This window comes from Pungitius pungitius, chromosome 9 (genome assembly GCF_949316345.1).
Source record: "Pungitius pungitius chromosome 9, fPunPun2.1, whole genome shotgun sequence".
NCBI classification, from domain to species: Eukaryota; Metazoa; Chordata; class Actinopteri; order Perciformes; family Gasterosteidae; genus Pungitius; species Pungitius pungitius.
This window is the reverse complement of record NC_084908.1, coordinates 18,701,857-18,726,843: the sequence shown is the minus strand read 5'-3', so window position 1 is coordinate 18,726,843 and position 24,987 is coordinate 18,701,857. Positions and strand designations below refer to the sequence as shown.

General features: G+C 47.3%; 3 protein-coding genes across 3 annotated transcripts; all 3 read right to left on the bottom strand.

Moving 5' to 3' along the window:
- Positions 1 to 51: 51 nt before the first annotated feature.
- LOC134102874 (vascular cell adhesion protein 1-like) lies at positions 52 to 3,600 on the bottom strand. The gene is made up of 5 exons (XM_037472102.2): positions 3,301 to 3,600; positions 2,356 to 2,625; positions 1,944 to 2,273; positions 1,364 to 1,618; positions 52 to 1,240 (listed from the first exon to the last, which is right to left on the bottom strand). Exons 1-5 carry the CDS (start codon positions 3,374 to 3,376, stop codon positions 1,074 to 1,076), a joined length of 1,098 nt encoding a protein of 365 aa, XP_037327999.2. The 5' UTR covers positions 3,377 to 3,600; the 3' UTR covers positions 52 to 1,073.
- A 1,291-nt stretch (positions 3,601 to 4,891) lies between these two features.
- On the bottom strand, positions 4,892 to 8,935 carry LOC119217994 (vascular cell adhesion protein 1-like). The gene is made up of 5 exons (XM_062564544.1): positions 8,423 to 8,935; positions 7,606 to 7,875; positions 7,194 to 7,523; positions 6,818 to 7,072; positions 4,892 to 5,996 (listed from the first exon to the last, which is right to left on the bottom strand). The coding sequence occupies exons 1-5, from the start codon at positions 8,493 to 8,495 to the stop codon at positions 5,785 to 5,787; spliced, it is 1,140 nt and encodes a 379-aa protein (XP_062420528.1). The 5' UTR covers positions 8,496 to 8,935; the 3' UTR covers positions 4,892 to 5,784.
- Positions 8,936 to 9,633: 698 nt separating this feature from the next.
- On the bottom strand, positions 9,634 to 23,614 carry LOC119217855 (general transcription factor 3C polypeptide 1). The gene is made up of 40 exons (XM_037471841.2): positions 23,114 to 23,614; positions 22,685 to 22,894; positions 22,395 to 22,571; positions 22,163 to 22,306; positions 21,916 to 22,015; positions 21,715 to 21,838; positions 21,191 to 21,355; positions 20,753 to 20,868; positions 20,088 to 20,140; positions 19,652 to 20,010; positions 19,342 to 19,416; positions 18,978 to 19,099; positions 18,771 to 18,889; positions 18,345 to 18,498; positions 17,950 to 18,053; positions 17,721 to 17,842; positions 17,274 to 17,567; positions 16,973 to 17,118; positions 16,647 to 16,744; positions 16,455 to 16,551; positions 16,041 to 16,224; positions 15,872 to 15,959; positions 15,536 to 15,668; positions 15,361 to 15,448; positions 15,175 to 15,233; positions 14,952 to 15,069; positions 14,705 to 14,847; positions 14,467 to 14,609; positions 14,293 to 14,377; positions 14,049 to 14,161; positions 13,908 to 13,967; positions 13,717 to 13,810; positions 13,277 to 13,449; positions 12,286 to 12,798; positions 12,007 to 12,179; positions 11,799 to 11,903; positions 11,391 to 11,692; positions 10,343 to 10,830; positions 10,061 to 10,247; positions 9,634 to 9,967 (listed from the first exon to the last, which is right to left on the bottom strand). Exons 1-40 carry the CDS (start codon positions 23,332 to 23,334, stop codon positions 9,755 to 9,757), a joined length of 6,462 nt encoding a protein of 2,153 aa, XP_037327738.2. The 5' UTR covers positions 23,335 to 23,614; the 3' UTR covers positions 9,634 to 9,754.
- Between the last annotated feature and the right edge of the window lie 1,373 nt (positions 23,615 to 24,987).

Genomic DNA, 24,987 nt, shown 5'->3' with positions numbered 1-24,987 from the left:
AGTTAGCAACAACTTTAAAATGCAATAAAACAACAATACAAGAGACTGGCATCTTGTTGTACTGTCATTGTTTATTCGCGTTTGTAACAAAAACAAGATCAAAGCTTATTCATCATAATTTCAGTTCAAGTGTGCAGTTCATCATCATAAAGCTTTCGCTTGTATGAATTCCTCGTTTTCAGTGTCACAGTCATCACTAAAGCACACAAACCCATTCATACCAAATACATAACCGGAATGGTTATTAGAGATGTAGTCACACCTCTCAATAGAGTCACAGAGCTTGCAACTAAAGCACAATGAAGAGAGGCAACCACATGATCGCCAAGCTACACAAGATGTGACGACAATGAGGGGCCAAATAAGCACCGAATACTATTTCATTTGATTGTTCAAAAGAGTTTCATCTGTTTTTCTTTGCTTGCTTTCTTTCTTTCTTTCTTTCTTTCGGTACTTTTGAGATCCAATAAATTCTCTGACATATTATGGCGCGTTTCCACCGAGCAGTACGGTACGGTACGGGTCTGTTAACCATGATTTGGCGAGCGTTTCCACCGCCAACAGTACCCTTACTTGATAGGCGTGGTATTGGACGGAAAGTAGATTGACGTCAAAACTTTGATCGCGCGAAAACTGAAAGCTAACCGCAAACAACAATGGACATACAGCCGATCCTGTTCTTGCGTTTCGATATGTGGCTGTTAAAGTAAATGCTGCGCGGCGACATTGTTGCGACGGTGTTCCTTCGTGTGTTGTCTTTCCCCTTGCGGCACGCGCAAATGACGACACTCTTTCAACCAATCAACGCTCTGCAGTGAGTCTAGCTCCACCCTTTAGTACCAAACAACTGTGCCAGGTACCCCAACGGAAGGGTACCCAAAAAGTGGTACGGTACGGTGCAGATCTTTGGTACTTTTCTCAGTGGAGACACAAATAAAAGGGTACCGACCCGACCCGTACCGCACCGTACCGCTCGGTGGAAACGCACCATTAGAGTCAGTGGGCACCATCAGGAGGTTAATGGATGGTCATGAAACGGTCAAAGCAAAGGTCCATTCACATTGTCACGTGACTCATTCCGCAGTGGGAACAGCCGAGTGCGAGCGGAAGAAGACGTCCTTCAGGTTGTACCGTCCCACCCGACCCGGTTTGTAGCAATAGAAGTATGTGACCAGGCCCAAGATGGCGATCAGAAGGACAGCCGCAGCAACAACGACAATGATGGTCAATATGTAGCTTGCTGCAGAGAGTTGGGTTGAAGAAGAAAAAAAAGGGAACAGAGAACATTCAACGTCAGAACAAAACCAAATACTCAAACAGTCCCAAATGAACCTCCACCTGAAGCCTGGATGATAAAACTCACCCTGAACCTCCACGTCAAACTCCCTGATGACATTCCCCATCTTGTTGACCACTGAACAGGTGTACTTCCCCCCATCCGACACAGTGGTGGAGTTGATAGTGAGAACGTCTTCAGAGACTTCTATTAACTTTAGCTCGTGCGTCCAGGTGTACAGGGGGGGGGGGTTCGCTACAGCCGGGCAGTTCAGTCGTAGAAGTTCTCCTTCCTGGATTCTGATGGGATCTGGAGGTGATGATCCCTCCAGGTGAGGCTTATCTGTTGATTGAGGGTGAAACATACTTGATGATACATGCTGTCAGGTTCTGACGTTCTACTCTTCTACTCCAAAACAAAGCAACGGTATTCATGAAGACAATAAAGCTTCCTTTTCTTCAAGAAGTGTTGTGGCTGAATAATAATTTAATTAGAGCTTTGACACCATGAAGGTCTGCAGAGATGAGGAGGACTGTGGAGTCTGATGAGAGTTACCTGTGGTTTTTCCACACACAGGTAGTCATGTGACCTTTTGCTGCTATTAAAGATATGCAGACCAGCACAATGACCACGCTGAGGTGTGTCCATGTTCTCTGGTCAGACTTACAGTGCACAGTAGCAGTGATCTTTTGTGATTTTTCCACTGGAGGGAGCTTCGGTCCTTCAGGTCCCAGTTCCAGCTTCGCTTCACACCAGAACTCAGCTCCATCGGCTTCTCTACCCGGGTTGATGTGCAGAGTGAAGTTCTGAGTCACTGGTTTCTCCTCTGTGCTGTTGATGGACTGTGGTTGACCCAGTGCTGTCTGTCCTCTGTAGAAGGTCACAGAGAGGTTCTTAACAGGAGCCACGTCCTCTACTGTACACTGCAGAGTGTACTGGTGACCCTCCATCATCGGCCCACGGTGGTTAACGCTGATGGACACTTTTTGTGGAGGCTCTGTGGGGACAGACACACACTTAGAAACAAACATCTAAATCCCTGAGATGGTTTATGGCTCATTTAGATGGTTTTAACTCACTGTAGACAGTAACAGGCAGGTAGGTACAACACTGTTGACCAGCATCATTGCTGTAGTAGCACAAGGAAGATGGCGACCACTCAGTCAGTGCATCGACTGTCCATACGATCGTGGATCCGATCTTTGTTATCTGTCCCACGGGGCTTTCCACATCATATTTGTTTCTGACACAAGCGTCTTCACACACAGAGCAGTTGGCTGAGGTGGGGTCACCAAACCTCACCACCAGACTGGGTGGAGTGAACACTGGTTTATTTGTACAGCTTTCATCTGAAACAGAAACAAGGAGGTGGTGTTATATTTTTCGGTTGCAGATTTTATATTTTCAGATTAAAAACTTTTTCTTTTTAGGGCCAAACATTTTTTTTCAGGTTCAAAACTTGTCCGACCAGTCCGTGATGATAAAATGATGCACATTGGGGTTGTAGCTGGTTGTCTACATCACTGCGGTCACAGAGAGGTGTCGCTTGTGTTTTAACACTGAACCCGGATGTGCGAATTTGTCCTCAGACTTATTTGTTAAACTGTCACTCACGATGACACGCCCCTCTCAGTCGACGCCCGGGACTTGGCTACATATATTCACATATCAATCAACTCTTTATTACAGACTCACGGTCCAGATAGTGCAAAATAAAAACAACAGTAAATACATAATAAAATACAAACAGGGTCACAAGCTGAGTACATAGACTTCATAAAGGCTGCATGAACAAACAGCTGTACCAATGTCTCCACAGCTGGGACTGGTAGCGTGAAGTGCTAAACTTTATATATAATATTTCATTTCAACCAATTTTCAACCAATAATATTTAATAGGTGATTATTTTTGAAAAACATCACAATGTGATTTTTAAAAAAGCCACGAGTGCCGCTTTACACGAACTACTTTCCCTTTCCGTTACTTTTCCACCCGACAAACGACACACAAACGCAACTCTCACCGCAGCAGGAGACACGCCCGTCCCGCAGAAAACCCGTCATAGAAAGCATCAAAACCACGAGTGAACGGGAAGGCATCGTTCCCAGTAGATCTTTTTTAGACAAATAAATTAAAAGACAGCAACCAACAGCTGCTGAGTCCAGAGTGCAGAGACAAAGAGACCGAGGCGTAAAGTGGAAGCCGTCAAAGGGAGGAACGCAGAGGAGCCAGAAGGAGTGACAGAGCAGAAGTGAGATGAAACCAGTCAGCCTTCAGGAAGGGAAATTCCGATGTTGCCGTCGCAGAATGATTTGAGCACTACGTGAGTCGCTCTGACGGCAGCCGGCCCTCCCCCCCCCCCCCCCCCCCCCCCAACTGGACCGAAAGCCCCAAGTGGAAACGGAAGCTGTTGTCTGAGCAACGGAGCAACGCGGCTTTCGCTTTTGGTCTCGTTTGAAGGAGCCGTGGGAAAGCATTCTCCCCCTTATCTCTTCCTGAAAGCAGGTCCCCTCGAGCTCACGGCCACAGAATCACGGTGACCTTTAGCCTCTCTTCCCCCCCCCCCCCCCCCCCACACCCACACACACACACACACTCAGCATCCACATATTTCTAAGCGTTTCTCTTTTTTTTAATCCTCCCACCACATGCTTGTAACAAGGAGAAGGCAGGATCCCATGTCGGGTGGGGCAGGGGGAGAGGGAGGGAGGGGAGGTCAGCTATTTGGAAGGCACTTGGTGCCAGGAACGGAGCAGCAGGAAGGTGGAAGCCATCGGGGGAGTTCTGATAACCCCCCCTTTGTGGCTCACGGAGCCGCGAGGCCATTGGCCCAAAAAGTGCGGAACGACGCCAAACTAATTGCGACAAGAACAAACCCGGCAGATTCTGAGCCCCCCCCACACACACACACATTCTCCTAATGAGGGGGGCATGAAGGGACATCTGTACAACGTCGTCCAAAAGTTGATCCCACCCGGCTGTCGTGATTGTACGAGGTCGCGTTGTCGTTTCCTGATAGGATGTAATAGATGATCATATCGGTCCGGTGCGGTTCTATTGATTAGGACCATTACAATGAGAACGAAATGGACTTTTTTGCAGTTTGACACTTGAGACAAACAGAGAGCGGCTGAAACGGGAATACATAATACATTGTAAATATACAACTTTTTTTTTTTAAATTTCATTGACCTTTGACTTGGGCATGAAGGCAAAACAGTGTTCATGGAGGGTCTTAGTCTACAAATGATGACTTCACGTCTGCCCCTGGCTTTTCCCCTCAATTGTGAAATGTTTCCAGTTCTGCAAAGTAAGCAGAAGTGACACATTCCCTGCGACCTATTGCAGGTCAACTGATGCACTGTAAGAGGAAGTTGACTTTAGGGTTAAATTTAAAGTCCTGCTTTAAACTGAAATCCATGACGTTGTGCTCTTTAGTCATAGGGGTGGCATTAAAAACAATATTAAAATGTATTAAACATTTAATTTAAAGGGAATATACATATATTTATATAAATGTATTTTTTATGGTCTCACAGCTTCATTATCAGCTTCTTGTTTTCTCGGCATTCCAACTGAAAAATTCCCTCCCAGACAGTGTTTTACAGGCAATGTACATCTTCACATGGCTTTTATTTTCCAAATAATAATGAATGAATTCAGGAGGATCATTCAAAAACAGACAGCATGACTTCATAGATTATAGTGGACTTCCATCATGGAGTGGTCAAACATCAGAATTCCATGTAAAGGCGTCGGTTATTTTGAACATTCAAAACAGTCAGAGCAGTAGAAACGTTCCCTTGAACATCAGTTTACTCAAACGTTAACAAGTAAGCAGTAATCTCAAAGTGAACGTTTTCATGTGGATTTGAAGATGACAAAGAGGACGATGCTGATGATGCTGACGATGATGCTGATGATGACGGAGCATGTTTATGTCTGAGTGAACGTTCCATACAGTGAGGCAAAAAAGGTTCAGAAAAAGTCAAATATTGAGTTTCCTTTGGAGAGATTTGCTTTTTCGTCATTGATTGATCTTATCGGCATTCATGACCAACGCTGGAGCTCAGCTTGGACGTCCACATTAAACCACACAGTCCCTCACGGGTCACCACCTTCTGGACAGTAGTTGACATAAAGTGCTGCAGCCTATTTAGGGACAGCTAGCATAGCTTAGCATAGAGACTGGAGAACAGGTGGAGAAAGATAATCACAATCAGATCAGCTTTTTCACCTCTTTCCATAGAAAATCCCTTTGGTTTGGGAGACATTTTATACTTATACTCACAAGCATGACTGTTTGTTATAGACTATCCGCAAAATATATAAAGTATGTTCCATGTATGCTTTCGCGGAAAAGGATTTTAAAGAATTATTTTGACAGGTCTCCCTTAAAACTAAGGTCCCCAGTGGGGACACAAATACAACATACAGCATGTTATCCGTTTAGTTTTTTACTCTTCAGGGGAAGAAATGTTACATTTTTTATTCTACACAAACGTCTTCAAACCAGAGCGGTGAATAACAGCATGAAACACATGAAGAACCTGCGAAGCATCGGGCCGCCGCCGCTGCAGCTCGGTGCGCTTGTTGGCCTCATGGTGGTGGTGGTGGTGGTGGGGATAGATGGGGTGGTGGTCGGGGTAGATCGGGGGGTGGTGGTCGGGGTAGATGTGGTGGTGGTAGATGGGGTGGTGGTGGTGGTGACCTCCACACCTACGGACACATGACAAACATCTTTGAAGGAAGGACAGACTGTCATGCATCATGAACCTGATACTTGAAACCCCAAATAGATAAAAGGTTATTACCTCAAATAATTTTTTTCACTAAATGAATATTATGCTGTATTTAAAAAAATGTAATCTTTATTTATCTATTTATCTTTTGTTTTTTTGTTGAAAATTGTTAATGATTTAATTATAAACATACATGGACAGACTTTTTATCACATAACATTAGGGAATTAAAAAGCAAGAAAAAAAGGATATTGGAAACACATGAAAACGTGTGATAACACAACTTTTTTAATTTTAGAATATTTTTTTTTTTTTAATATTTAATTTTAAAATATTTAATTTTTAAATATTGACATTTTTGAATACGTTTAAAAAAATATTTAATTTTAAAAAAATATATTTTTTTAAACATTTGATTTTTTAAAACATTTAATTTTTAAAAAAATATTTCATTTGTAAAAATATTAAAAAAAATTTCAATATTTAATTTTTGTAAATACTTAATTTTTAAATATTGAAATTTTTAAATATTTAATTTTCAAAAATATTTATTGATTAAATTTCAAAGACCTAAAAAGGGTAGTACTTAGTGTATTTATTTTTGGTACACAAAATATGTTTTCTTTGTGAGGATTTAGGCCTCCATTGCATAGTGGAAACCAAAATATACACTATACATACTACAACATTTAGCCTTTTTTGTGTAATTATCATCAACGTTCATCCACATTTGCAGACCTCCTGGCAGACAACTACCATGTGGTTGCCTGAAAAAAGAGAGATGGAGTTAGAACTCACGCTGAACCTCCACGTCAAACTCCCTGGTGACATTCCCCATCTTGTTGACCACTGAACAGGTGTACTTCCCCCCATCCGACACAGTGGTGGAGTTGATAGTGAGAACGTCTTCAGAGACTTCAATTGACTTCGGCCCGTGCGTCCAGGTGTACTGGGGGGGGGGGTTCGCTACAGCCGAGCAGTTCAGTCGTAGAAGTTCTCCTTCCTGGACTTTGATTGGCTCTGTAGGTGATGATGCCTCCAGGTGAGGCTTGTCTGTTGATTTTTAATTATTAGTTATTACAGAATGCAGTTTCTGCCATCATACTCTTCGACTCCAACACAAAGCGGACAAAAAACACTCCCTTTCAGGTGGATGTTCTCTGGTCAGACTCACAGTGCACAGTAGCAGTGATTTTTTGTGATGTCTCCACTGGAGGGAGCTTCGGTCCTGCAGGTCCCAGTTCCAGCTTCGCTTCACACCAGAACTCAGCTCCATCGTCTTCTCTACCCGGGTTGATGTCCAGCGGGAAGTTCTGAGTCACTGGTTTCTCCTCTGTGCTGTTGATGGACTGTGGTTGACCCAGTGCTGTCTGTCCTCTGTAGAAGGTCACAAAGAGGTTCTTAACAGGAGCCACGTCCTCTACTGTACACTGCAGAGTGTACTGATGACCCTCCATCATCGGCCCACGGTGGTTAACGCTGACGGACACTTTGTGTGGAGGCTCTGTGGAGACAGACGCACACTTAGAAACAAACATCTAAATCCCTGAGATGGTTTATGGCTCATTTAGATGGTTTTAACTCACTGTAGACAGTAACAGGCAGGTAGGTACAACACTGTTGACCAGCATCATTGCTGTAGTAGCACAAGGAAGATGGCGACCACTCAGTCAGTGCATCGACTGTCCATACGACCGTGGATCCGATCTTTGTTATCTGTCCCACGGGGCTTTCCACATCATATTTGTTTCTGACACAAGCGTCTTCACACACAGAGCAGTTGGCTGAGGTGGAGTCACCAAACCTCACCACCAGACTGGGTGGAGTGAACACTGGTTTATTTGTACAGCTTTCATCTGAAACAGAAACAAGGAGGTGGTGTTAAATTCTAATTCTAACATTAGATAATGCAGTTATGTTTTACCCCACATGTTTTCATTCATCTAATATGTTTATATTAAATCCATAAATTAACAACGCAATGTTTTGAATAATCTAAATTCTCAAGAATACAGAGATCTAAAGAATAAATGATCACAAGACAGATTAAGACTTAAATGCATCCGTTAGTCCACCAGCGAGCAGAGAGCACTGTGACTTCAGACTAAACACGTCTTAATAATGTTCACCAGCTAGAAAACACTCCCACAGAATAGCGCCACAGGAAATATAATTGATTAAAAAAAAATTAAAATAATTTAGAGCGTAAGTGAAATACAAAATGATGACTGTCCAAAGACGTCATAAGTCAAAAAGAATTTCCGTAAAAAAAACTTAAATGTCATATTTTTCAATGTTATGATTCGTCTCGAAAGCGAAGGTGCCTTCAAGGTTCCACAAACAAAATGAATTATATTTATAAAAAATAAAAAATCTCGTTATTAAAGGCTAATCCTCACTTACCACAACCGGACACATGGAAGCAGCGCAGGAAACTCAGCGAGGAAACAACCAAAAAAATGAAACGGGGAAACATTATCCAAAGTTATTTAATTTGTCCGACCAAAAAGAATAAGCAACATAAAGCTGAAAACTCAAAAAAGACTGCGTGCGCTCTGCTTTTCCTGGTTTTATGGAGTCAAACAATGAAGGCAGGCAGCCGCTTACTCTGCATGCGGGTCGCTTCACTCCGTTAGGAACCTTGCCGAGGAAAGATGAATATTGGGATGCGGCCAAAGCGGCGTTGGATTTCTTGGTTCGTTCCCAATTCCTCCAGATTTTTTTTTTGGACCATTCGAAATCCGGCTTCTGTTTTTGTCAGTGTATTGTATGTGTGCAAGTTAGTCTACACATTGTATCACAAAATGGAAAAGAGTGACACTTGTGTGCACCCAAAGATCTCCAGACAGCCGGTTCCATCAAAGGAGAAGGAACACAATGCGAGTGTTTCCTTCATTACCTTGATGCGAACCTCAAATAACACACAAACAACAAGGTGCTTCAAGTACTACGAGTTAAACTCTTTATCTCTCTCTCACACACACACACACAAAATGTAGAGGAAGTTATGTTGCCTTTAAACATTCCTCAGCTTCCCGGTGATGTTTATCGCTCAGTTTCCTGAGAGTTTCTCGCCATTTAGAAAAACAAGGTGAGACTTGAGCTACAAACGGCCTCATAGGTTCTGACTTTGTTCTCAGAAAGCAGCAACAGGACGACGGCCTGAATAGAGAGTGAGAGACGTCATTCCTTCAATGGCTTCATGAGAGCTTCGGAGATTATAAAAGCATCTGAGCCGCTGGATCAAGCTTCCCGATACGAAAACGACCACGTTTTACATGAGAGTTTTGTATTGTTAAAGTGGATTTATGACGATTAATAAATAATTTTCAACTTCAAAGGATTTTTTTTTTTTTTCTTCCTCTCCTGTTGCGATGCGAGGACTAAAGTGTGTGATCTTAAAGTGATTCACAGACTTCTGGTGCAAAATAGTATGTAAAGTTACTGTTTTTTTGGGTACTTTGAACATAACTCGAAACAAAGACTCAAAAGAATACATCCGCTCTGCGTAGTGCAGCAATATTTAAACAATGGAGCATAGTGAGAAGTGGAGAATGTTGCACATTAAATCATTTGAAAAAGATATTTTGTATACAAAAAAAAAACGCAGAACATTTTGTCTTAGAATGACTTCATTTATTTGGAATAAAAAGAGAACGTAAAAATAAAAGTAAAATGTGTCACCCGATGACATTAGTGAGGTCTCAGATCTACTTCGTTAGGGGAGGGCTTGGGCTACGTGTGATGGCCGTGGCGTTCCTCGGGCATCGCCCTGCCGAGCCGCAGCAGGCAGCTGATGGTGGGCTCGTAGAACACCAGACGCGGGTCCTCCGCCGCCGCCGCCGCCGCCGCCTCGGCGCCGGTTGGGTCCACGGAGCGGCCGAACAGCGAGGCCTTCGGAGGCTTCGCCAGAACGCACCTCGTCACGCAGCCCAACTCTGTGAGCGCCTGCGGGGGGTGGGGGGGGGGAGAAGATTACGACCTTTCAACCTTCAAAAACGTGCTCATTTCCGTGGGGGGGGGGTTGATTTTCCCGCCTACCTGCAGCAGGTCCAGCAGCGCCATCGGCTGCAGCTTGTCCTTGTAGTGCTCCACCAGCGTCTGCAGCGTCACTCCGGGACACGACATGACGTGGTACATGACGGCCTCCAGCATGAACTTGCACACCTGCCGGTTCAGGTTGCCGTCGACCATGCGCCACGGCCGGCTGATGAAGCTCCGGTTGCCGCTGTGTGTGGGGGGGGGGGCAGACGGCAAAGGAGATGAGACAAGGGGGGCGAGGAGGGACGTCCTTGCCTGCGATCGGGTAACCCGCTCACTTACGGGTCGTCGGCTGCGTCCGGAGAGCCCGCCGCTTCCTCCCCGATACTCCTCAACCGGACCCTACGGAGCTTCCTTCCTTCCCGCTTGGCTTCCGTTTCCGCCGCCGCCGCCTTGTGCTCTCCGTCCTCCGCGGGCCGCGTCGGCTCCCCTCCCTCCGCCTCCACGTTCGGGGCTCTGTCGGCACCCTCCTTGCTCAGAGCCTCTGCTGCCGCGTCGCCCGGCGCCCCCCCGGCTCCGCCCTCGCCGCCCAAAGGCGGTTTCTTTGCGGGCGGCTCCCCGGCCTCCTTCCGCGCCTCCCGCCTGGACCTCTTGCGCAGGAAGGGGATGTTGTGGTCCTTCTGCAAAAAGGGGAGTCTGTCGGTGCCGGTGCTGGAGTCGGACCAGTGCTTGGAGTTGACGGTCAGCAGCCAGGGATCGGCGTGCTGCAGGAGCACCCAGCGGACGCCCAGGCCCCCGACCTTTGACACCTGGCCTTCTTCTTCCAAGTCCTGCGAGCAAAAAAAAAAAAAAAAGGGGGAAAACGGAGATCAGTCACATCCAAAAGGAAGGAGATTCAGACCTTTTCCTGGGGGCAGAAAGCCGCGACGCGCATAGCAACAGTAACTAAGGAGGGGCAACTGCCTCATTTGTGGTATGACAACTGCTGTCAGCTCATTGAATTTGAACATTTTCAATTACGTACTTTGCGAGAAGAGACTGCGGACGTAGCCACGGTGACACAATGGTTTGAAGGCGTTTCAGCTGCCGCTTCCTTCTTTTTGTGTTTTTTCGGCGCCAGAAGCGACCGGAAACGCAAAGAAGGAAGCGTTCATCTACCTTCCTGCCTCCTTACCTGAGCCACATTATGTTACAGCTTAGCCAAAAAGAGGCCGATACCGTTGACCCCCGCAACTTCCTCTCCAACAGTTCAGAGAGGAGACTGACATCTCAAACCAAAATAATTTAGAAGTAACAGGAAGCGGGTGCAGTTAGGAGTATGGGAGGAGCAGCTCCTAAGCTGTACTTTACAGTAACCCATGTAATCATCATGCAATCATCATGCGTCCACCTGCATGTACTGCTGCAGGCTGCGGGTGCGTCCGGACCGCGGCTCCTCCAGGTGCCGGTGCCCCCCCCGGTGGAGGTCATCCACGTCCAGGCCGCTCTCACCGGCTGCCTCCAGGCTGCTCCTGAGCTGCTCGAAGGCGTCCACGTCCCGAGGGGTGTAGCCCTTCTGCTGGACCAAGCGCGCGTGGCACTCCTCCACCTCGCCGGGAGACGGGGAGGAGGAGGAGGAGGAGCGAGTGAAGGCTGTGAGGACGGAGGGCACCGGGCGCACGCCGCCTCTCCTCAAGTCCAGCGGTGGTGTTTCTAACGGGGGAAGGAAGACAAAGAATTATTCCCTGCAGATCATATCGGCGTCTGTGTGTGTGTGTGTGTGTGTGTGTGTGTGTGTGTGTGTGTGTGTGACACTCACTCTCTTGAGGGAACAGGTGGTGGGCAGGTGTGTCGCGCAGTTTCATCCGCACGATACACGACTCCACCACGATGCTGTCAGAGGTGTTGATGTTACGTAGTTTGACTAGAAAACAAAGCCAAGCCGCCACGTCACGAACCTGAAACCTGGCGCTTTTCCTTCTGTACCGACATTCTTATGAGGAAAAAGTCAAAAAGCCAAACTCCACCTATGCCCGGGGAGCGGTGTCCGAGCATCATCAGGAACTTGGTTTGAGACGCCTGCGACTTCACCCCTAACTTCTTCTTCTTCTTCTTCACGTCGCACTCTTCGGCGTCATCCTCCTCGTCCTCCTCCTCGTCATCGTCGTCGTCGTCGTCGTCTTCCTCCAAAGCGCCGACGCTGGAAAACACAACGTTTCCCTCCACATCATCTCGCCAAATCAAATCCCTTGAAGAAGACTCTTCCAGCTGTAGGTTATTTCATTCACAGAATCCGGCGAGCTCACCTCTTGACGAGGCTGGTGTCCAACAGGTTGCTGTCCACCACCACCATCTGCCTGGGGACGGAGACGAGGAGGCTCAGCAGCCCCAGAGACATCAGGCTGAGAGACACGGCGCAGCCGCCGACCGCGGCGTCCACGGAGAAGAGCATCAGGTCCGACGTGTCCGGAGGCTCCTCCCCCGGGGGCGGGGCCTCGTCCGCCCGCCCCCCGCTGGCTCCAGCCTTGGCGGCCGGGAGACCCTCCGCCTCCGTTTTCTCGCCGCTCGCCTCCATCGGCTCCTCGGCCGCCGGCGCTGGTTCACCCGGCGCTCCTCCTCCTCCTCCTCCTCCTCCTCCTCCGGCTTTCTTCCGGGGTCTTTTGTTCTCCGTCGCCTCCTCGCGGCTCGGGGAGCGGTCGGCAGTCTCGTGGTGGAACTCGACGGCGGGCCGGTCGTCCCCCGCCCCGTTGGCGATCAGAGCTCGCAGGAAGCGGTGGGAGTGGTTGACCAGCGAGTGAGGAAAGCGCCACGAGAAACACCTGTCGGGAAGCGGGGGGGGGGGGGCACTTTTATAACGTTAAAATATATATATATTTTTTAATTAATGGGAGATAAAGAGGAGAAACGGAAATAAATGGAGATTTAGAAAGAAAAAAAAAGAAATCTGTTTTTCAAAGAACAACATTTGAAACAATCAACATACCAAAACAAAAAAATCTTTTATGAAATATTTTGTGTCTTTAGTATGTAGCAGGGACTAAAAAGGGAGTAACTACTGTGAAGCTTGGAAACCCCAAAACTGGAATAACAAAAGAGAAAAGGTGTTCTAGAGGAACTAAGTTTACTACCATTCAGGGAGTGGAAGCTCTTATTGTGGAGAAACAGGAAGTCTTGTTGCTAAGCACCAAGTGTTAAAAAAAACATGGCTTTTGTTTTTTATGAAATGATTCATTCAATTCCTCTAGTTATAATTATATCCAAACGTATGGAAGGCCTGAGGGCAAAGGGCAGACGGACCTGTGGTAGGATTGGGACAGCTGGTAGGACATCGGCAAGAAGGGCAGCGCGCGGTTCTTCTTGGGCCCGAACAGGTGATGGACGCGGCGGCGGTTGACCAGGCCCTTCTTCCTGAACTGGATGAAGATCTGGCACAGCAGCTCCTGTTTGTACCTGCTGTACATGTGGAAGGTCTAGGAGGAGAGGAGGGGATTCTGAACCACAGTGTCTGGTGAAAGGAGGTCGGGTCGCTCTAAAAACTGTGTAATCTCTTATAGATTTTTATTCAAATGGTGTTCAACACTGAAGTCTGTGTTTATATATGAAGCACTTTGTAGTTTTGGTGCTAAAAATTCAAAGATCAGAGCATTAAAATAAAAATATAATTAAGTAAATCATCCCGTTTTGCCGACCTCATCTTGAATGAACATGAGGAGCTAAATCAAAAATGGCCGCCGCACCTGAAAGGACCGGGACGACTTCATCTGAGCGTTGGTCATGGCCAGAGTGCTTTGGATCAGGTTTTCTAACACGATGGCATGAATGTCATCTGAGCTGCAGTGGGCACAAACAGACAAACAATCAACCAAAACAACAACAACAACAACATCTCAAATGTGTCGAGTCAAAGAAAATCGCATCGAAGCCTCACCAGTTGATGGTGTCTTTCCTCGGCACCTTCCTTAGGCTCTCTATCGCCGAAACCTTGAACCTGCAACACACACACACACACACACACAGATGTTACATCCTGCACTCCTCCTCCTCCTCCTCCTCCTCTTCCTCTCCTTACCGTGAGAAGAGCTGGCGCTTGGTGTCCGGTATGACCAGATCCGTGGTGCTCAGAACAGTTCTGAACTTCTCCCGGAGCAGTCTGGCATACTCGGAGAACGATTTAGCACAATCCTGAAACAACAGGAGGCGGAAACATCAGCTTTTAGACGACACCACCCCCACCCCCCCCCCTCTCTCTCTCTCACCCCCCCTTCACCCTCCCCCCCACCCCCATATCAGAGAGCATCAAAGACACAACGCACATCTGAATTCTCCGGATCTGCAGGTTTCTTGGACTCCAACAGCTTCATCAGAGGTTTGTCCTGGTACGCCTCGGCCAGACAGATCCTAAAGAAAGGACACAGCCGTCAATCAAACCGCAGGTTTATGTGTTGTTGATGTTGTTGTTGTTGTTTTTTTGTACCTTTGGGACCCACCTGTAGTTCAGAAGAGTCTGCGGGTTTTTCAGGATGTATCGGGTGCGGCGTCCGACGGCGACGGACGTCTTGTCCATCGATATCTCGTACTCGGCTTGGAGGAGGTCTCTCACCACACAGTACGGGACGTACGGCCTCTTCAGCTAGAACGAGGGGTTCAAACGGTATCCATTTGAAACGGCGCCTGGAGTTATTCAGCGTTCAGAGTTATTCTTTGTGCGTGGCGGCGTGCGCGCACCTTGCTGTTGAGCAGGTGTGCGGCCACCCGGCAGAGCATCATCAGCGAGTCCTCCTGCACGGACCAGTAGACCCGCTGCCGGGTCATCCTCTTTATGGCCCGGTGGTCCGCCTCGTCGTGAGCGGGGGTGCGTTTCTTCGGCTCTTTCGGAAAAAACAAAACAAACAAACAAATAAATATAAACACACACACACACACACACACGCCGTCGGACGGACGCGGGCTGGTTGGGGCGCCGGCGTTTTACCTCTCTTCTTGCGCGGCGCCGCCTTGGTCACCTTGGCCACCTGCTGTTTGCTTCTCTTCCTCTTCTGCTTCTTCCCGCCGACAACCCGCTTGTTTCTGGTCGCCGGCTCGACATCCAACTGGTTAAAAAAAAAAACACACACACACACAGCTCAATAAACAGACTGGAACCTTCATGAAGGGCATTTGCTTGGTGCAACATGTAAAGAACATCAAAGACATACCGTCACAACCTCTGTCACTGGCCTCTTGTCGGTCACGTAGCGAGGTGCAGTTGTTCCCCCTGTCGGTCGCACACACACACGCACGCACAATAACTCCTCCGTCCGCGAGTGACAGCAGCGTTTCTTTGAGAGAAAATGCGATTTTTTAAAAAAGGAATCCATTTTTCTTTCTAAGCGGCAGCTCACCGGCTTTGAGCACAATCCTGAAAGCGCTTCTGGTCAAGAGGCTCTTCAGCCGGATTTTGTTCTCCGTCGACTGACTACCGCTAGGGGCCTGAAAAAACAACAACAACAACAACAAAAAGATGAACAGGCGCAACATTTGAGCCACGTCCGATATCCCCGAGAAGCGAACACAAACCTTTTTGATCATCAGAAGGTGATTGGTCCACAGCCAGTTGCGTTTAAGGTGAGCAAAGAATTCAGAGTCCAGACCTGCGGCTCCTTTCCCGTCTCCCGGCGTGGACCAGTCATCAGTCGCCTCACGGGAGCCCCTGAATGTGTGTGTGTGTGTGTGTGTGTGAGAAGCTACAATTACACATCAATGCTACACACAGGTGATGACCTGGATTTACATTACTCCCATTATTTGATTTGATTTAAATTTACTTTAGTTTTTAATTGCTTTGATGACAGTTTTTCTGTAAAAGCACTTTGTTATAAGCTGCTGTCACAGAGTACATCAGACTGCACTTACTTCAGCAGGTTTGACAGTCCCGCAAACACGTGGCGTTCGCACAAAAAGGAAGGTGCCGTTTCATTATCTTTCTTACTGCGGATTATCCCTGAAAGAGCAAACAGAGCGAGATCTTGGTTGTTTTATCATTTTGCTTTCAGTGTGTGTGTGTGTGTGCGCGCGCTCGTACCCAGCGGCGTGTTGAGGCAGACACACATCAGGTCAAACCAGTAGTTCTCCACGTCCTCGGCCGTGTTAAAGGTGTACCGGCGCCTCTCGAAGGGTTTCTCCGGCGACTCGGTGACGATCCAGTAGTGAGGGTCGGCGCTGGTGGTGTCGACGATGGTGGCGTGCCGCCTCAGGTACACAAACACCTGGATTGGGGCAGATGTTGAGACACATGGAAAGACAGTTTACTCCATCCGGATCAAGTAAAGAATATTATCTTTCTTGATGCTACGCTGACGCTTCGTTTGACGCACATGAAATAAATAAAATAAATAATGCGTTTTGCCCGTATTCACAGCCGTCACAATTTAAGCGCCTAGAAATTAGATTTTTACTTGTAAACCCCCCCCCCCCCTCCGGTGATGTTGCAGCGTACCTGGTCTTTGTCCGTGAACTTCTCCACAGGACCAAACTGCAGCAGGCCCATGTAGACCAACTTCTGCAGGTTCATGTGGAACGAGAAGATGTATTTCCTGAAGTAGAAAAAACGCACAAATGCTCCATTTAGACTCAACAACGATCCAGAGGGGCGTGGAGAGGAAGGAGGGGGGGATGGGGGGGGGGTCACCGTTTGTAAAGCAGCTGTCTCTTCATTCTGGCGGGCAGCGCTCGGACCAGATGGTGCTGCTTCACAGGGTCGCTGATATATTCCTCCAGTCCGTCCACCTGTGGGGGCACAAGTCAGCGAATTTCATCTCCTGCACGTTTCGTCCTTAATGTGCTGCAAGCCGCAACATTCCGTTCATTATTAGAAGTATTATTTAATAAATAAATTTAACGGTGCGCACAACAAAGGCGTCAGAAAAGCACATTTCAAATTGTAAATGGAATATTTTTTTTTGGTTTTTATTTCAAACCAAAAAAATCCATAAGAACATCCTTACAGTCCCTCACCTTGTAGTTGACCTGGATGACCTGGATGAAGACGGAGAGAGGCATGCAGAGGAGCAGGTCGCCCACCATCGCCCAGCCGCTGCTGAACCCTTTGTGGACTCGGACAGGAGGAATGAATCTCTTCCAGGTGTCTTCATCGGCGTACACTGTCACAGCCGGGGAGAACATCCAGGGGTTTGAATGGGGGGAGAACACCGAGAGAAGTCCACATGATGAACCCGAGTTTGCATGTCGACTGCCGTTGGAAGTGATTTATACCGCAGAAGACCCGCAGCTTTGACCACACGCGACGCCCTCGCACCTTTCAAGTGGGTCTGAGAGCAAGCGGACGTTGCTTTGTCCTTCGCCTCCTCTTCATCGCCCGACGACAGCGTCACGTCCAGGCTGCCCGCGGTGGCGTCCGCCCGCCCGCTTGCCTCCGTCGGCCCGGCGCCGTCGGAGGCCGTGGCGTCCGCCGGCGTCCGGGCGGCGGGCTGGACGTCGGTGGGGTCGCTTCTGCCCGGGTGGCCGTAGATCAGGTAGCAGAGGAAGCTGTGGACAACGTGCAGGCGATGCATCTTGGGCTGGAAGCCCAACGTCTTCCCCAAGCCCCGAACTGCAGAGGGGAGAATGACGGTGATTTTACGAATGCAAAGTCGTTATTTGCTTTGCTTCTTGCAGATTCCAATGCAATGTATTCAGTCTAAACCAATCATGCGCCCCCCCCCCCCCCCACACACACAGACACATTTTGCCCGTCTCGTACTACCTGGTTTGGGACTGAAATCGTCTGCTTTTCTCTTGTCACGGGGTGGGTTTTTAGACTCGGCACCCATGGCGCCCTCGGGCTCCAGGCTCTGTTTACGGGCCTCCTCTTCCTCGTTTTTCCGCCTGAGGGACAAGGACCAGTCAAAAGACAAAGTCAAAAGGGGAGACAACGGTGAAACGCCCCCCCCCCCCCCCTCCCCCCCCGACGTATTTCAGGGGCTTGTGCTCACCGTACGGCCGTGTAAGAGCTGGAGATTTTGAAGCGGACCTGTTCGATGACTCCGGTCACCATGTCATCGCTGGGCTGGATGGACGGATGGACGATCATCTCCACCTGCCAGAAGAAGAACATCAGGTGGCCTTCTTCTACTTTTTGCATTTGTTACTTTCATTCAGTACCTGCTGCATTTGGGTTTGTCGTCAAAGTCCATTCATTCATTCACTAAAACTGTGAGAGTTGTCTCTCATATTGTCTTAAGACATATAATTATAACTAAGATGGATCATTTTAGTTCATTGGTCTTATTGTTCGTAGCCCGCAGAGATTTCATTCATTTGTTGATCTCCACAGTAATATTCTATATTAACCTCATTGTGATCGTCCTTCTCAATAAGCGACACGTACCTTCTTGTGGATCCCGTCCTGGATGACGGTGGTCTTGTAGACCTTCAGGAGGCCTTCTCTCGACAAGCCGTCTACGAGACGCACAACAGTCTTCCTACAGCACTTTGTGTTGAGCCCATCGTTCTTCTCCTCTTCATTGATTATCTTTTGAAGCCTAAAGGAAGACATCAGGTTGCCTTTACAATTTATTTTAGTGGGCAATAAAATGATTTGAAATTAAACGGAGACAGTTCAAATGTCATGGGGGTTGAACGAGGTTCTTTTTATGAGAACTGAAGCAGTTTTCTTCGTCCATTTTCTCTTCAGCGCCTCCCGACTGCATTGAAAATAAAAACCAGGCACCATACAAATAAGTACCTCATACAACCCCCCCCCAAAAGATCCCCAATGTGGGTCCCAATGATGGTGCATTTAAGGTAAACCCACAGGAAAAATCCCTCGATGATTTTGAAGCTGCGGATGGCCTCGATGATCAGGTTCCTCCTCCTCAGCAGGCGGTACGTCTCGTGGGATCTCGCCGAATACCGATGGGTTTTTTCGCGAGCCTGAGGGAAGAGGAACAAACACTCATCCACTGATCTAAAAAAACAACAACAACAACAACAAACAGTGGAAGAAATGCATCCCACTGACCTGCGGCTTGCAGATATCTGTAACAAGCTCAATGTTGGTGTTGTCTGGATTATCGGCGGCGTTCAGCCCCTCACGCAACGGGTTGGATGGAGAAGAGTTGGATTCATCCTCCTTAAAGAGAGCTTGTTTGAAAAAAGAAAACCAAGAGAATCGAATATGATTAAAGAGCTAAAGAAGGTGAACTCGCATTCAGTAGACGTTCATCACGTAAAAAAAAAAACACTGCAGTAACTTGGAGGCACATTTTCCATTTTAAGATCTGTTATCGTTTTTTAAAAAGACAAAAAAAATTTCCCTTTTTGCTTACAGCGAGACAGAAAACCAAACCAAAACAGTGCGTTTGCTGCGTCCGGCTCACGCTCACCTGCTCGGGGAGCGGACCCCGAGTCGGGCGTCGCGGCGTCGGCGCCCTCGCCGCTGGCTTTTCGTTTGGTTTCACCTGAGAGAAGACAGAAAAAAAAAGCAAAGCAGTGCGATGAAGTATGCTTTTGACGGTCACGGGTCAGTTGGCGTGCGGGTTTTTCGGCCCGCTGGGGGACAGGGGGGGGGCGGGGGCGGGGGGCGTGTTTACAGCTGGGAACCAGGTGTTCCTGATCGATCCCGATACATAACCAGAAAAAACGAGCTTTAGACGCCCACCCTCCATCTGCCCCGTTGGAGAAAGGTTTGCTCACATTCAGACCCCGTGCTCTCCGGTTGACTACGTTTCACTGCGCTTCTCCTTCCCGCCTTCTTTCTTCCGGACGCCGACTTCCCTCCCGCTGCGCCTCCCTTCGCGCCTCCCTCTGCGTCGGAGGCGCCACCCGCTACATCCGCTTCCTTTGTGTCGTCGTCGGTGGTGTCGTCGTCGTCGTCGTCTCCCCCTCCGCCCGCCCTCTTATTCTTCTTCCTCTTCTTCTTCTTCTTCTTTGCGCTCTTTGGCGTTTTCGGGGCGGGCGGCTGGGGGTTCGATGTCTGCGGCGACGCGTAAAGAAGCTTCTTCCGTTCCTGCTCCTTAGCAAACATTTGGAGTTGGTTACTCACTCCAACACACCTGGGAACAACGGACGTTCAGTTCATGCGACTTTAATATCAGAATGAGGGACTTTACACTTGTTCACACACACACACCTGTGGCTGATGAACCTTGTGGCCCGTTGTCGACCCTCATCTACCATGAATCCCTGCAGGGGGGGGGGAAGAGACATCACAATTCACAATGTGAATTAACACTTTGTCTTATTTGACTCCTTTTTATCGTCAATTTTGAGAGACATAATGAAAATTGGTGTCATATGGGTACAAAATGCTTGCAGTACGTGTAACATTAGCAACACCAAGTGTCTGGAAAGCACAGTGTTCCCCTTCCACAATGTGAAAGTGAAAGGTATTATAACAGCGTTGCTCAGTGCAAGCAGCAGATTAGAATCAGCAGCCTTATCAAGGATTAAAATGTGACCGTTGCATTCAATTCACCACAAAAACAAGTTACAAAAGAAAACAAACACCATTTTCCACTCAAACAGATGAACGTGCTTGTGCCGGCCAAACTCGGTTCCATCGATTCGATAATATCTGATGAACATGGCGGCGTGAGAAAAGGGGATTTTCTTTGTGCCGGTGGTCACGTGGGCGGGAAGCCAAAAAACCATCCCACAATGGAGACTCAGATGTGCGCTCCCAGGCTAACTTCCTCTCATGCAAGATATTTATCCAAAGTCTCAAACTGCACATCACCTATTCTTACACACTTTGTTTTAAAAATGTAAATGACATGGTAAGGGTGCAGGTCTCACCTTAATGAGGGCGTCCCTCTCCAGCCTTCGACAAAGCATTCGAGATTCCAGCTTACCGACATTCATTCGCAGCCCGAGATCACGCTGCTTTATTCCCTTTGAGCCGGAGGCCAACACTGCCACGTTACAACAACAAAAGCAGAGGCATTAGCATTGGCACATTAGCGGGTCTTTTATTTTTAAATCGACTTGAGGGCTAAGTGCTGACAGAAGCCTCATCGTTGTTCTACTCCAAGATGCATGGCCCTTCATGGCCTAATCTTTTAAAACCTCGCTTGTAAGAAGGTCTTCGTATTTAACCTCCTGCTTCGAACGCATCGGTTCCCTTAATTTCGGCGTGTTTTCAGGGAAACCGTTACAAGGTCTGACCTAAGGAAACGAATGCAAAATAAAAACGACCCCCCCAAGTGAAAATGAAACCAGAGTAATCAAACGTACCGATGTGATAAGCCTGCGTAAGGACGTCGATCTCCATGATGCGCCCCTCCGGAGGCAGCGCTCTGTTGCTGTAATCTTCGTCCTCGTCGTCGTCCTCGTCGTCAGCGACGCCCTTCCGTGTGTACGGCTTCACCTGCTTCAAACAGCGCACCAGCACCTTCCTCCCTGGAGAGCAAAGTGAAAGGACGCAGTGCACCGCTGAGGCATGTGGGGAGAAAAGAACCACTGACTAGCGGCTTGAATAGCTTGTAGGGAAGGTGGCCCATAGATGTATATAAACTATATTTGTATGTTAAGTTACTATTTTCATATCAAAGAAGAAACTTTCACGCTGATCTTTAATTCTAAAATAAAATATTCCTTTAAGAACTGGCTTTTCTGTCCCTGCATTCATGGCTACTGGGGCACCTGAGTGTAAAATAGTAACTTATCAATCAATGAGGTAAAGGGCAGTAAGTAATTTATTCATCAACCAATCATTTTTCAGCCTTGGTTTCATGAGGCCGACTCAGCGGCACATTTACCCGATTTGTTGACGCAGGGCCCGGCTTCGGGGTCCAAGTCCTCCAGAGGGAACTGGCAGTGCTCGATCAACTTGGCAGCTCGCATGTACCGAACTAAAAGCCTGAAGCTACGCTCACTGATGCTCTGTAAAAAGAAAACGCACACAGTAAGTATTTCGCAAACAGGGTGGCGGCGGCACACGCAGACCGACGGACACTCACAGAGAGCTGTTCCTTGAGAACCAGCACGGTGACAAAGTGACCAGGTGACTGCAGGAGGAAGTTGGACACGTACTCCATCAGCATGTCGTACTTCGTCCTCCTGGAAGAGCGGGGAGGGGAAGATACAAACAGAAGTTTCATACAGAACCCGGGACGTCACTCAACTCAAATTAAAGAAATAGAAAGAGGGAGGAAGCAGGCTCCTCCCCCCCCCACCCCCCCGATCGCCCCTCTCACGCAAACACACCTGTTCACATGGAAGCGTTTGAGCAGCAGAAGAATGGAGTGTTGCTGCTGCCCCGAATGCGTCCGCGTGATGTGGGGCTGCATGGTGATGAGCCCGTGTTTGACCAGCGCCTTCCGCATGTAGTGCAGCTTCCCGGCGTCGATCCTGTAAAAAAACAAAAAAAAACGGGCTGTTGTGACGTGGAGCGGAACAGAGCGCAGCGGGTGACGGCGCGTGCGGGTGCGTCTGGTACTTGAAGGAGCTCCCGTGTAGGTCGCTCTGGAGCTCCCCTTGCCAGCGCGCTCGCCCCACTCGCTCCAACATGCAGAAGGAGTAGTCGTTCAGTTTCAGATCGGGGTCGCTGTCCACTCCGATGAGGGTTCTGAATCGCAGCATCTGGGACGCCACGACGACAAGCTTACGGCCATATCTGTGGAGGGACGGGTTGGAGGGGAAGGGTGTCATAAGACAAATGTACATGGATTTTGTCAGTTGCTGTCTACGGTCAGATGGAGCAAGTGTTTGGAACACTTCTCTACAAACCTTTCCAAAGCCTGCGGGAGGTCGAGCGATGGGGCGAGGGACTTGGATCGGACGTGCCGAGTGACGTCGATCCGCTCTTTGAGGACTGCACACGAGCCCTGTATCCCATGCTTGTTTTCTAGAGTGATACTGACGGGGTAGGCGTCTTTTAGCGTGTCGGAATACGACGGTCTCCTTTCGATGCCCGTCTCTGGGTCGATGTTTTTGAACCTGAAGAAACACACACAAACACACACACACACACATACATACACACGTGCATGGAATCACAAAATGCATCAGCATGTATAGAATACAGGGACACCGAAAGAGGTGCTTTCTAACAGTGTGTGTACGTTGTGTTGGTAAATCCGGAACTAGTTCATGTTTTGGGGTCGGTTTTTACTGAAACGACATTCCTCGTGCCTCAAATAGGAAGGATAAACTCACCTGTCAAACAGCCGCACGTCCTCTCTCTCCTTCGGCAGCTGATAGAACTTCAGGTCGGTGTTGTTGAGGAGAGACGTCCAGAGGAACTCTTTGGTGCAGTCGTCGAGCTTGAGGGGGAAAGCAGGCTTTCTACTCTCCAGTCGTATCCAAAGAGAGTGAATAGTTATCCCGTCGAGTCCCTCCAAAGCCACCTCATCCACAACTATACTCAGCGGCTCCATAGTGCCACCATGCACACCGCCGCCTGGGCTAAAGCCGCCCGTTAAGCTAACATGCTAGCTCGATAGTTAGCAGCTTGTTCCGGGTTCACACGATTCACCGCGGGTTAAGAAAATAAAGAGTGAAGAGGATTATTCGCGTGCTGAATGTCTCTGGGTGAGGTCCGAGTAAGCCAACGGTGTCAATTTATTTGAACAGTTTGAAGCGTATTTGTTTACAAAACAATGCTTCCTCCCAACTGACGTTACGTTACGTCGTGCGTCTTCGCGTACGTGGTGACGTCAGGTCTCAACTTTGAACTCACGTTGAAGTTTTATAGATTAAAAAAACGAAATCCACAAGGTGGAGTCCAAGTACAGTTAAAATCATTCTACGAGTTATTTTATGGTTTTGAACAGGCACATTATACTCACACATTTGATTTAAAATGGCATCTTGACTTGTATTACCAAGTAATTTGCAACAAAGTTGTTCTGTCTCTGCTTCTGTCTAATATTGAGGTAAAGTTTCACATACAATACAATGATTTAATGAAATAAGATGCATTATTATAGTTTAAATAATATGAGCAGTTGGAAAAATATCATACATTAACGTTAATAACTTATTACACACTATACACTATATTTTGTAGTGGAAATGTCATTTTACAGAATTAAACGTTTTAATGCAAAACGTGCAATAGAAGGAATGTGCTCGTGTGTCATTTAAAAATGCCCTGAAGCACTAAAACTTCAAAATACATGTAAGATCTTCTTAACCTTATGTTTTATCCCAAAGAATTGTCTTACAATTAATTTAAATATGTTTAGTTATCTTCATGTTATATTTAGACCACATAATTATTTAGTATTCTTATGTTGGACCTAATGTAGTAGAAAAGAAAAAACATTCAACTTTAATCTTTGAATTGTAGTGAAGAAGAATTTAGCAATGAGTATTTATAAGTTGGAAATAATTCTTCCTTCAACTGCGCAGTAAAGAAATAGACCCCTTTCAATTGAAGACGTTTATGACATGTAACGGGCGAAAAAACAGATGCAAACAATAAAATGAATTCCATTTAGCTGCTTCAGTTTCCTGGTACTGTGCTTGTTGGCTCACCGGCAAACTTGAAATAGACCAAAGTCATCATTAAAGTTATTAGTACCACCTGTGCTTCTCCTACAAAGAAAAGTCTAAATATCCTCCATGCAAACGACCCATGGTGTTTAAAATGTCTTTACTTACGGTTTAAAAAAAAAGGCATGCAAGTTATTATTAAAAGTAAGGAAAATTAAGTGACATGGTGTCAAAGAAAAGGAGATGACCGATTTATTTAACATCTTTATTATGAAGTACCTTTTTTTAAAAGAAATGTACAAGTGGAACCAGCACAGTGACATCTTGGCGTTTACCTTCGAAAAACAGAAACACCATGGACATATGGTGCAGGTCTGAAGACATATATGAAATGATAATGTACATATTTACAGCAGAGGATCTATCAGAACAGAAGTGAGCAAGCATGAGTGCAGCTAATAGTTCAACGGGTCCGACTGAAAATAAAAAAAACAATTGACAATAAAAGCAAAGGATTGGTTCAATAAAGATATTTTTCGAAAGATAACATGATAAAAGGCACTGTGTTTCACACAAACTGACAGCACAACAGA